Here is a 13,725-nt window from a genome sequence, read left to right as displayed (position 1 = left end):
TTAAAAAAAAAAAAAAAAAAGAATACTCCTGCCAGCATCTTTCATTTTTCCTGACCTGTAACTGTTATTCTAGTGCCACAATGAGAAAAACACTTCTTCCTTCTCTGGGACACACCCCTGCAAAATTTTTTCACCAGACTCATTTTGCAAATGGCAGATAAAAGGTACCGTAGAGCAGGGTATGGTGGCATGTGCCTGTAGTCCCAGCAACTCTGGAGGCTGAGACAAGAAGACTGCTTGAGCCCAGGAGTTTGAAACTATAGGAAACCTTGTCTCAAAATATTAAACAGAAGGATAATTTTGAAAGGATCATAAAACTGTCACATACACAACTTATAGTTGATCTGAAAATTATATGTGATTCAAGAAATAATCAAGGGCTGGGGTTGTAGCTCAGTGGTAGAGTGATTTCCTTGCAGTGTGAGGTACTGGGTTTAATCCTCAGCACCACATAAAAAATAAATTTAAATATAAAGGTATCGTGTTCATCTACAACTAAAAAAAAATTTTTTTAAAAAAAAAAGAAATAATCAAGGAATAAACCAGGATCCCAGAATATCTATGAGGAAAAACCTACACAATTAGACAAAACATCCAGATAAATCACTGTCAGTCTTCATCTTAGCTTCTCAGACACCATCTACCACTGAAGCCATCCAAGTTTTAGGCCAACTGTGACCAGCTTAAAAAAAAAAAAGTAATTCCTATACCAGGTCCTGCAACCACCTAACATCACTTATTTTAAAACACTAATAGTCAAAGACGTAGATCTTCTAAGATCTATGAACAAATACCAAATTCATAATCCCCCTTTCAAAGGCAGACCTAACCCCAATACTACCCTCTCCTCATCCACCTGAAGCTAATTTTTTTTTTTTTTTAACAGAAACAGCATGGCACACAGCATGGTGTCCCATTCTCTAAAGATGGAAAAGTCAACAATACCCAGAAAGTTAGTCCACCAGAAATCCAAACTACTTCATTCAAGTCTTCAGCCCAGATGTGCCCATGTAAAGAACACATGGAGCCCCACAGGGTCTCTCTGATCCAAGATGTATTAATCTCCTCTGCCACTGCACTAATCCAGAAAACTCTAAGGCTGAGCTAACTAAAGAGGAGACATAAGTTTCCAAATGAAACTCCTAGTCCCACCAACAATAACTCATGATAGAGGCCCCAGCCTGTTAACTGAGAGAAGAACATACTCTAAGCAAAAGTCTACAATTCTCCAAGCCGGTCTCTGAAAGACACATAAGAGAACTCTGTGAATAAACAGATAATATAGATAACAAACGTCAAATTCTTTCTCAACTAGCAAGAACACTCAGATAACGAGACAACATCTAACATGTCAGAACCACACCCACAGAACACAGAAACCAAAGAGCCTTCAGTGATCTCAACAGACTTCTCAACAACCACCTCCAGTACCCAGATGACCATGAAGTTCTCTCTCTACATGTGCGAGAGTTCAGGCCATGGCTAGGGCAGTGGTTCTCAAAGTGGCATGGGCAGGGGAATGGCATTTGTGTGGCTGCACTTGAGGTTTCCTACTGGCCTCCAATAGGTAGATGTGAAGGACAAGGCAAAACATCTTACAATGCATAGGACAGCCTGCCAACAGAATTATTGTGCCCAAAGGAGACAGGCTATCCAAGACATTCAGTCCTGGAAGATCCACAACCTATGAGAGACAGTCCTCTGATCCAGCAGCCCAGGCCCACAGTCACTGGCCTCAGAGCACCTGCAACTCAGTGGACCTCAATACAGCCTTTAGTCCTCATGCCAGGATCACTGTTAGGAGGACCAACTGGAAATACACAACCCTTTCCTTATAGTCAACTGACTGATGATCAACTACACACCTGGCTCCTCCTCATGGTGCATCAGTGCAACACTTTCTCCCCACCCAGCACACCTGACTGGTGACACAGTGCCTCACAGTGATGTCCCTGGCTCAATTCAGTGCCCAGAGGAGGCCCTGTAGAAAACACGCACTGCAAAACCTGACACCATGCTGCTTACAGGGGGCAGGGTAGTGCCTTGTCTTGGAAGCACATGGGGCTGGAACAGGCTAGCTGTGAGATGGTCCAGGTCAAGGCTACAGAACACCTTCCTTCCCACAGAGCCGCCCTATGCCAGCTCCCTCTCCATTACCTAGAGTCTGAAATATTTCTGCTCAGCTCCTCTCCTGACAGATGATCCAACAGTTGATCAGAGAAAAAGCAGAAGGAAACTGTGCCCATCATGCACAAACTGAAAATCAGCTCTCTACAAACTCACCTTACTTCCAGAAGGTTCAATGACCATGGTAAGGATCCTGACAGTCCCCAATGGTCTCCCTAGAGTTTGAGCAGCATGAGGACCAAATGGGACTCAAAGAATCAACCTATGACCACAACAAAGATGCCTGCATACCTGAAAAAAGAGTGATGTTCCCAAGACATGGAGAAAGTAAACAGGAGAAGGCGAATACAGCCACGGTGGCAAACAGCCTGGCACTTTTCCTACCTACCTCAAAAAGTGAAGCACAACTGCCATAAGACCCTTCTAATCCACACCCGAGTAACTACACACACACAGCTGAACACACAGCCACACAGAAACTTGTACACAAATGTTCACAGCATCACAACAGCTATCACTCATCACAGTTATCCCCTAGAACAGTCTGCTATGGAATTTTACCAGAACTCTCACGCAAAGACAGACTTTATGAGCTTCCAGGAGCACTTCACTAGACTACAACCTAAGTTTTGGGAATGTGATAAAATGAGAATTCAAGTGAAGCTCACCTTAAGGCTCCTTACTCCAGCTAGATATTAGTCAAATGATGATAATTCCAAAACACAAGTAGCCAAATGTACATTTTAGTTTAGTTTTTTTACTTCTATTTATACAAATGACAAGCAGAACACACAAACTACTCTGTTTCCTTAGATCATTCTTAATAACTGATATTTATCAGAATCCCCTGGGTGGGTGACTTTCCAAAATATACACACTTGATACCTACTCCAGATCTACAGTCGGATTCTCCAGGCTGAGGCCCCATGCAGATATCTGAAAACATCCAGAGAGGTCACACCCAACTGTTACCACCTCTGCACATAACAGCCACTAAGTTTGAGAAGAATCACTTACTTGTTACAATTCCAGCCAAAGCAAAAACAAACTGATTTTCATCAGAATCGAGCTCCTTGACATCCCCATCCAGTGACTTCACAAAACTTTCCATTGTTTGGCCAGTGATGCGGAAAAACTTCAAAGCTTTATCCTGAAATTTTGGAAATGAAAGTGTCACATCTTTTCCCAGATACTAGTGTAGAAATATTTTTAAAGTGCAGGATACAAAAAACCCTAGTTTTAATTATAGAAGCAATATTTAAAAGTCTATCCCTCTGGTCAGAAATGATGGCACAAACCTGTAATCCCAGCAACTTAGGAGGCTGAATCAGGATTGCAAGTTCAAGGCAAACCTTGGCAACTTAGTGAGACACTCTCAAAATTTATTAAAAAAAAAAGGGGGGGGGCGGGGGATGTAAATAACTCAATGATAAAATGCCCCTGGGTTCAATCCCTTGTATTAAAAAAAAAAAAAAAAAAAAAAAAAAAAAATTACCCCTCCATTGAAAGTTCAGAGAAAACAGTTTGGGGGAAGTGAAAACAAGAAAAATACCCCTGATGACTCATCGAAAGATATTTATAGATCAATATGAAATAAAGAAAGTTAACACGATGATGAGAGAATTAAGACCAACTGATTCAAAACCATAATGGAGGGCTGGGGTTATAGCTCAGTGGTAGAGCGCTTGCCTAGCACATGAGGGTTCAATCCTCAGCACCACATAAAAATAAAAGTTTTGTGTCCATCTATAACTAAAAATATTTTTTAAAAAGTAATAATAATGGAAACCAAGTAAGGTGGCACATGCCTATAAACCCCAGCTATTCAGGAGGCTGAGGCAGCAGGATCAGAAGTCTGAGGCCAGCCTGGACAACTTAGCAAGATCCTGTCAAAAAAAAAAAAACTGTCTGAAAATAAAAAATAAAAAAGGCTGGGGATCTACCCCAATGGTAGAGCACTTGCCCAACATGTGCAAGGTCCTGGGTAACCAAAGGAATTTCTTGGGTGATTAAAAGAAATATGCTAAGGCTATATTATGGTGGTCTCAAAGTTAGTTTTCTAAAAACCATGAATCACACAATGGGTGGGTTTTAAGGTATGGAAATCATACCGTACATATTCAATACACTTTTTGAAATATATTCTCATCTCTCTGCCTAAAGTCAAACACCACTATTTCTGTAAGTGCTAAGTAACACACTTCTGGTTCCCTGCCAAAGGCCCCCGTCCCCCTTGTTCCCTCTGTGCCCAATCCATCCCCAGGTCTAGCCCCACGCTCCATGCTATACTCTTTCCCTCAGCTATCAGCTCTGCCTCAACCACATGGTTCTCACCTGGAACTCTTTCTATCTCCTCCAAAGGGGGTATGCTAATCTTCCTGTCCCATCCAAAACTCCACCACTCCATCTTCTGACCCGTCTTCATTCACTGCCAGTTAATCTTCCTAAAATTCTACTCTTGTCCTATCACTCTTATACTCAAAACCCTTAGAGAACCTAGTCCTCCTACCTGTAAGGTAAACTCATCACCCTGGTATCTCAGGTCACAAAACCACATTCCAACCTACCTGGAAAGCCTTATCTCCCACTACCCTCCACTGCATCAAGTGACCTCCTCACTGTCCTACGACAGACAGACTTCTGATCCCATGTCTTTGATTACACTGGCTCTGTCATCTTGACCTGCCCTTCCCATTTTCTGCCATCTCTATTCATCAAAGCCCATTTCAAATTCTCTTTCTGCGGAGTTTCCCAATATACAGATACATAAAAAATATATACAAAATCTCTAAACACACATGCACCCATGATAATTAACATATACAATATTCAAAAAACTAAGTATTCCACTATCCATGAGATAAAATACATAAAAGAACTTTAACCTTGTTAAGCTCTTCACATATCAAATGACCATACTAAAGTGATATGCCCATGGGTGCTAGGAGATAAGAGATCATGTTTCATCATATTAGATGTCTCCAAAGCACCAAGTTACAAGGGACACTACACAGTAGGTATGTGATGACTAAGAATGCAGCTAAAGCAAACAGACAACAGCATAGATTCAGTCTCTAAATGTTCTGTCTCCTCCAAGTCACACGAGCATATTCAAACAATACCCAGACGGCCACTGGCCATGCTTACTCCTCCCAGAATGGCTTTGACAACTTCCTCGCTGCTGGAGACACCCCACAGGAGGGTGCAGGCGGCCGCTCCCATTTCTGTACAATATTCTGCCTGCTGTAGGAGCTGCTGCTTTGCTTCATTCAGCTGCTGTCGAAGAGCCAGCTTCTCCTAAATTCACAACAAAATAAAATCAGAAAAACAGACACTAGCATTTGACTTCAAAATTCCTCTTCACAGATATTTTTAAAGAAATGCATGCAGAATCATAGAAAAAAAAAAACAGCAAATGAAAACTAGTCCTGAAAGAGATGCAATCCACATCTAAAAGATAAACTCCAGTCCTAGAAAAAAACATACTACTGCATTTAAGTTTATAAATAACCCAAAGATCTGAACTAACTGCTTTAAGTGAAGTGAAAACAGGAGGCAAAACTCAGGTCCCAAGTGTCCACAATGAGAACAGCATCACAAGGATGCCTGAGCAAAGTAGCAACCTAAAGTTCAAGCCACTGCCATTAAGAGTGCTACTGCCTCCCAATGGCTCACTCCACTAAATACCACCTGCCACAGCAGACACTGAGGTAAAGGTACTCAATTCACCCAAATGGACTTGAGGAATATGAACAACATAAAAAGATTGCTTCCAGGCAAACGCATTCGCAAATCCTTATGAGAATATGATCAAGGTGCTGGAGAATATGAAATACACACCTGTAAAGCCAAACAAGGAACTAATACCAGAGCTAAGAGCAGGCAGGAAAGCTACAGCACAGGCGCAGGAGGGAAAGGAAAGGTGGGTGTCCCACAGACACCCTGGCACCATGCAGTGTACCAAGACAGCAAAGACCAGGAGATGGTTCTTACCCTCCCTCCAGTCTCTGCCAGGCTCTCTTCAAAGGGAAAGACAGGGAGCTACCCTCCTGATGGACCCTGACCACATAAGCATGCCTCAAGGATTTGCCTTTGGGTAGGCCTGAGCTGATGCAGGGCTTCCTGCCCTCTCCAACAACTAGCACCAGGTCCATACTTCCCTGATGGCTGGAATTCCCTTAAAAGATGACAGCCTTTTCTGGTTTAAAAGAGAAACTGACCTGGGAGTGTGGCTCAACAGTAGTGTACTTGCCTAGAATGCATGAGGCCTGAGTTCAACCTCTAACACCAAAAAAAAAAAAAGAGAGAGAGAGAGAAACTAAAAAATATAAAAACCTAGTTAAATTCATTTACACCAACATAATTAGATAAGCCATAAAATTAAGATGCATTGGATGTGTTAGGTTTCTTTTAGAGACATAAGCACAGGCCAACTAAAAGGAAAAGGGTTTTTCACCTGGAAGAGAAAAGGGAATCAACCTGTGGCATGAGTCAAATACTTCTGACCTCAAAACTTTCCATCAGGTGGTCCACTCCTATTCACCTAAAGACCACACGTCTGTACACAGAGACTCATACACAGTCACACAGATATACACACTTATTTTAGGACAAACATGGTCACTGAGCCTATGACAGAAGCTAATGCTGCTTAATGTCATTTATAAACCCTGGAGCTTTCATGCTGGGCTTTATCCTAAAGCAGTCTAGATTTTAGACTTCAGGTGTGTGTCACTCAAGTCATGGAGACACACACAAAAATTCTATCTATCTGGATTTCTAGTTTTTCTCACAATTAAAGCAGTCTGCATTCCAATAAGTCTGCTTTTGGCAGTTCTTCCACAAGACCACAGAAGAACCACTGAGATGAGAAAGCAGGACTGTCCCCCATGGTCACATTATGACAGCTAAGGTGATATAATCCAGCACAGGGCTAAACACATAGTACAACATCAAAAGAAACTCAAAGAACCCAGCCAGATATATCAAGAACTATGTAATGTTTTGAACAACCAACAATAAAAAAATAATAATAATAATTAAAAAAAAAAAAAAAAAAAAGAACCCAGCCAGGCATGGTGTTACAGTCCTATAATCTCAGCAAGTTGGGAGACTGAGACAAGAGGATTACAAATTCAAGGCCAGTCCAAGAAACTTAGCAAGACTGACTCAAAATAAATTTTTTTTAAAAAGTCTGGGGAATAGCTCAGTGATACAGCACTTGCCAAAAACATGTAAGGCCTCAGAATTTCACTTCTGAGTACCATAAAAGACAGAAAGAAAAAAAAATTCAAACTCATGTTTAAAAAAATCCAATTAGAGCATGTGCAAAAGACATGAAGAGACATTTCAGAGAGGAGAAAACACAGACAGCAAACAAGCACAGGAAAAGACATGCCATTCACCTTTGGGATATACAAATTAAAACCACAGCACACCTAACAGAATGTCTACAATAAAAACCCTGGCATGGTAACATGTACCTGTAGTCTCAGTTACCTGAGAGGCTGAGGCAGGAAGATCCCTTATGCCCAGGAGTCTGAGAATAGCTCAAGCAACCTAGCAAGACCCCATTCTCGGGGGAAAAGAAAAAAAGATGGCTAAAATAGAAAATAAAAAATAGTGATAACACCAAATGTAGGTTAGGAATGTGGAGAATGTGACTCACTCATATATTGCTGGCCATAATATATAAATATATAATCATGCAGCCACTCTGGAAAACAATTTGGCAATTTCTTACAAAACTAGTCATGCACTTACCATATGACAAAACAATTATACTCTAAGGCATTTATCCAGAGAAATGAAAATACATATTCATACAAAAACCTTATTAGTGACAGCAAAAAAATTGGAAACAATCTGGATTGTGCTTCAATGGGGAATAATTTTAAAAACTGTGACATATCAACACCATGGAACATTATGAATATAAAAGAACTAATTATTGATATATGCAACAACTCAGTTACATGTGAGCAAAAATACCAATCTCAATTGTCACTTAGTATGTGATTCTATTTTTTGGACAGTCTTGAAAAAAACAAAGCAATGAGATAAAAAATGCATTGGCGACTGCCAGGAGCTGGGAATAGGGAGGGGGTGGGTGTGGTCACAAGTGATAGGACAACTGGAGCCTATGGTGAAGGAATAGTTCTGATGGTTACATAAATCTACAGATGTCCTGAGATTGCACAGAACTACATTCACATGCGCACACACAAATAAGTATGCACGAAACTGGTGGGATAGAAAGTCTAGGAAAAACATGTGAGCTTTGAATAAGGTATGTGGATTACATCAATACAAATTTCCTGCTTTTTATAGTTACGCAAGATATCACTGGAAGAACTAGAAGAAGGATATAGGGACCTCCCCTGGACTTTTTGTAACTACCTATGACAGCTGCCAAAGAGAAATGGCCTAGTTCTAGGAAACTTGCAGGGGCTTCCATCTGTATTAAACAGAAAACTCAAAAATAGAAAATATTTTAAGCTAAAATAGTCTCACATTTTAACTAAGGTCAAAGTACCACAACAGTAACAGTACCCTGATGATCTGAAAGTAGTTTACAAGGCTCATTTCATCCTTTGATACATTTACTGGAATGACTTATTTTAATCATTACATTTGGAACGCCAGCAAAACATCCACTTTTTATATGGCTACTGACTTTTTTAAAAAGGAAATCTATCCCAGATATGGTGGTGAACACCGGTAATTCCAGTAACTCAAAAGTTCAAGGCCAGAGGATTGCAAATTTAAGGCTAGCCTCAGCAATTTAGTAAGACCCTGTCTCAAAATAAAAAGGGCTATAGATGTAGCTCAGTGTTAAGTGTCCCTGGGTTCAATCTCCAATACCAAAAAAAAAAAAAGAAAGAAAGAAAGAAATGTAAGACTCTGCTCAATCTAAGCTTCGGCTTTAACAAGGCATCTCAGCAATGTACGGAAGGACAGGACTAATGAACTACACTTTTTACATATATCAAATTCTTTCTTGTCTGCTGGTCATCTTCTTTCAGACCATGAAATGTTTAGTCTGTAACTAACCAACTGACATTTTAGTTTATTGTGATCTAAATAGAATATGGCAAAACTAAACTTCCAACCTTAAGTATGAGCTACTCAATCTAACTCAAATTTAAGAATAAAACTCCTACCCGGTTTCTGCTTGCTCAGTTTTGGAAACCTCTACAAAAAACCACAAACATTCAGAATTCCTTTGTGTGAGGAGGTGGTATGAAACCCAAGTTAGCACACAGGCAGTGTGAGCTTGGATCAGCTATGTAACTACCAGCAGTGGTACTTACTGATACTCCTGTGGTGGGAGAAGCACAAGACTCAGACAGCTGTATACTCTCTGCCAGCACACAGTAAACATCCAACATATACTAGCTGCTATTATTAGTACTACTACTGTTTCATTATTCTAAATTAAAAGGTATATAAGCCCCCAATCAATCTAGTTTTATAGAAGAATAATTTATGCCACTATTTTTTTAAAATATTTGGAATATTATAGCATCTCCTAATATCAGAATAAATTATATTTGGTTATTTCTAATATATCATCAGAAGATACCTAAATCAATTATAACTACTTCTGGTTTAATATCTCCAATTATAAGTCATGATATGCACAATATTTTTCTCTAGTGTATTACATTATGAGTCTTTTATGCTTCAGAGTAGACTATTAGATACAAAAATAAAAAGGCACCAAGCAAAAAATCTACATGTTAAACAATTATAAAATCCAATTGCTCACCTGCCTTCCAACCCATGTGGAATACATACTTTTTTTGTGGTACCAGGAATTAAACTCAGGGGCACTAGACCACTGAACCGCAACTCCAGGCCTATTTTGTATTTTATTTAGAGACAGGGTCTCTAAATAAAAAGGCTGGGGATGTAGCTCACTGAGTTACTCAGTGCCTCGCTGTTGCTGGCTTTGAACTCGTAATCCTCCTGTCTCAGCCTCCCAAACTGCTGGGATTATAGGCGTGCACCACCATGCCTGGCCAGGAATACATACTTTTAAAAATACAATCCCTTGGGATTAAGAGAGAAACTGTTAAGACCTGCTGTTCATCATGAGCAAAAGGCAGCAAGCACACAGTCCTGACTGGTGAAGTGCCAGTGTCGAGCACCCTACCTTCTTCTCCCTCCCGCTGTCGGCCTGCACCGTTTCCAGGCGGGCTTTGAAATGCTCACAGTCCAGTTTCAGCTGCTCTAATTCTTGCTCCTTCCTTTCCAGGTCTAGGAGAAAGAGACATAAAATACTCAAGACATGCCAAATCATGAATCTCTCCTAAGCATCATTTGCCCAATCTTCCTTTGGTAAAGCCTGCACTGACTTCTTAGCTGATAGTAGTTACATTTCTGATATCTAAGCAGTCCTTGAGTAACCAATACTCTGTTAAGTTCTTATCAGTTTTTAGTCCAGAGGAGAAAGTGCTTCTTTTTATTGTTTTGTTTTGGGCTTTTAAGGCCTCAGTTTACTGCCAGACATGAACTCAAGGCTTCAAGAAAATGGTATTTAAAAAACTGAAGGCAGAGCAGAGAAGCCGACTGTCTCATGGTTCCCCATGAAGCAGAAGGCAGCTCAGTGAGTCGATGGTGTCAGCACAGGCTGATTCATACAGCAAGTCCCGCCAACTGGCAGACTGACTCAATGGGAACAACTGCAGAAGCAGTCAATGGAGAAGGGAAGCAACAGAGATCAAGAGGAGAAAATGCTGTAGTGGAGGGGTAGGAACTAGTCATGCTTCCTTTCCACCACATTCACTTAGTTGATGAGTCACAAATGGCCTAGAAAAACAACTTCAAATATTTTCATTTTAGAAATACCGATGTTCAAAAAATCAAATACCTAACATAAATTTTTAATTGTTTTTTTTTTTCCAGAAGGGTTGAGAAATCATCTGGGAATTTTGGCTTTTGTCAGTACTAAGAGTTGAACTCAGGGCCTTGTGCTTACTGAGCTACATCACCAGCCTTTTTTTTTTTTATTATTATGAGTCAAGGTCACACCAAGTTGCCCAGGCTGGCCTTGAACTTGCAATCCTCCTGTCTCAGTCTCTCTGGTAACCAGCAACATAGGTGTGTACCTCCACATCCAGCAAAATCATCCATTTTTACACTCATATATTCCAAGATTTGAGGAGAACAATTCTAAACACTCGGTATAATGTCTCTAATTCAACAGTGATTCTCAAACTTGAGCATACATCAGAATCAGGATTTAGGCTCTATCCATGGAGTTTCTTATGCAGTGGGCCTGGGTAGACCTGAGAATTCACATTTCTGATGTCTGAAAATCCACACTTTGAGAACAACTGCTTCAGGACAACAGCTGTCATCTCTCATCACTAACAAAACGAAATGAACACAAGACACATGCAGCATATGCGAGCATAGGAACTCAGCCACTACTTGGTGAAGGAGCAAACACAGAGGGTAAAGAAGGCCTCAGTGATAAGGGAAAGTCTCAGTTGGAAAACAATGTTATTCCACCCTCAAGGAGAAAAGGATAACAAACAAGTCCTCATTTAAGAGCAGACAAAAGAGAAGGGGCAGGTTGCTAGGTGTGGAGTCACATGCTTGTAAACCCAGCTACTCCAGAGGTTGAGACAGGAAGATCACAAATCTAAGGCCAATCTGGGCAACTTAGTGAGACCTGGTTTCAGCATAAAAAATAAAAAAGGATGGGGATGTGGCTCAGTGGTTAAGCGCCGCTAGGTTCAACCCCTGGTATCAAAAAAAAAAAAAAAGGACTGGAGATACAATTCAGTGGTTGAGTACTTGCCTTGCATATACGAGCTCCTGAATTCTATCCCCAGTACCACAAAAAATGAAAAAAGTGAGAGGGGGCAACGCTTTAACCTAGTGGTCTGAGAAAGCTAGAGAAAGCCCAGATAAACTCCTAGGAACTGCTGAGAACGACATGGCATTCCAAAAGCTCTGGAGGAAGAAACTAAGGCAGTCTCTTAAGTCTTCCTGCCAAAGAAGAAAGATTAGAACCTAAAGGTTCATATTCAGACCAGCTAGAGATTACAAAACTAGCTGGCAAAGCTTCTCTTAAAATGTTTCTCAGAAACTAGGATACCATCACTTGCGCTATTTCTTCTTTCCTAAATCAGAGTTGTTTTTTCTGCTCTTTTAAGATATGTTGAGCTATGACATGACTTTTACTGTAATTCTTTTTTTTTTTGTCCCACTAATCCTAGATAACCTAAGAAATCAACTATCAATGACTAAGATGCTTTAAAAACCATGTAGTTGCATATCTGTAGGTGCTGAATAAAAATAGTATTTATACGCATGCACAAATACATAATCATATATGATATACATACCACATGCAGTCACAGACGAAAAAACAAAATGTAGAAAACTAAGACAAAACTATCAGTAGTTTAAAATTTCCTCTTTGCAGTTAACCCTTAAAGTTTGCTTCCACTATTAAGCTACATATTACTTAAACACAGTAAAGAAAACAGAAAATTACATCTCTACATCTTTATTTTTGTGTAAAAATCTATAGGAATTCTGGCCACCCAAAAGACTTCTTTCACTAAGATAGCTTTATGATCTCTTGCTCTCTTGGCAGATTATGACCTTACTGTAGATTAACACACAAAGCCACAGGGTAACCCCAACTCCAAGTCAGTGATGAGGGAGCCACCCAAGCACACTCACTGAGCCAGCAGTCCCTTTCCACTGTGTGAGGCCGCCACCTTGTGACCAGATGGGAGCACTGCTGCCCACTCCTAACTATCCCACTTTTCAACCTGGCCCACTGCTTGCCACCTACCCCCATGAGGGCAGGGATTTTGTTTGGTTTTATGCTAAACTCCAAGAATATGGAATGCAGCAGGTGCTACCTAAATATCTGTCACATGGATAATTTCACTTTTTTATATATCCTTCCTCCTTACCCTCGAATAGAGAAAAACATGTAGCCATTTATTATCTGTAGCTTCTAAATGAAAAACTATATTGCTTTTACAATTTTTAAAAACCCAGGGAATAAAATAATATAGTAGTCAGTGATACATTATATCTAGTCAAGACATTATTCTAGCAGAGCATGGTAGCACATTCCCATAGTCTCAGTTATACAAGAAGATGAAGTGGAAGGATTATAATTTCAAGGCCAGCCTGAGAAACTTAGTGAAACCTTGTTTCAAAATGTAAATAAATAAATAAATAAGGGGCCGGGATGTAGCTCAGTGGTAGAGCACCTGCCTAACATGTGCAATGTGCAGGGTTCAATCCCCACTATAAAAAAAAAAAAAAACCAGACATTATCTTACCCAGCCCTTGGTATTAAAATGGGGCCTGCCACCCAGTCTCAATTGTATTTTAGTTGCTAGTTCTCAGCACTCAAAATGAAAATGAACTCTCAATCTAACTATGTAAACTGAATGGAAAGCAAGGTTTTAGAGATTTGTTATACAGAGAAACCACAAACCATTTCAACACCAATGCATTTTCTAAAACTATAATCCTTATTTCATAGTCTATTTTTTGTTTTTTGTTTGAGTTTTTTTGCAGTACAGAGGATTGAACCCATGTCACTGTACATGCTAG

The 13,725-nt window shown here is 40.1% G+C and overlaps 1 protein-coding gene across 6 annotated transcripts in view; it reads right to left on the bottom strand.

Moving 5' to 3' along the window:
• Window positions 1–13,725, bottom strand: part of Hsf2bp (heat shock transcription factor 2 binding protein) — an 81,452-nt gene that overhangs the window by 55,582 nt on the left and 12,145 nt on the right. For all 6 annotated transcript variants that reach the window (XR_013092483.2, XR_013092484.2, XM_076868125.2 and 3 more), the window contains exons 4-6: window positions 10,286–10,389; window positions 5,275–5,424; window positions 3,145–3,277 (exon numbers count right to left, since the gene is read on the bottom strand). Coding sequence is in view for 4 of the 6 variants with exons in the window: in XM_076868125.2 (XP_076724240.1) it covers window positions 3,145–3,277; window positions 5,275–5,424; window positions 10,286–10,389 (387 nt within the window). In the remaining 2 variants the exon portion in view is untranslated. The remainder of the gene's footprint in view (window positions 1–3,144; window positions 3,278–5,274; window positions 5,425–10,285; window positions 10,390–13,725) is intronic.

This window comes from Callospermophilus lateralis, chromosome 10, assembly GCF_048772815.1.
Source record: "Callospermophilus lateralis isolate mCalLat2 chromosome 10, mCalLat2.hap1, whole genome shotgun sequence".
In the NCBI taxonomy this organism is placed as follows: Eukaryota; Metazoa; Chordata; class Mammalia; order Rodentia; family Sciuridae; genus Callospermophilus; species Callospermophilus lateralis.
The sequence above is the reverse complement of the archived record's forward strand: the minus strand, read 5'-3'. Positions and strand labels throughout refer to the sequence as shown.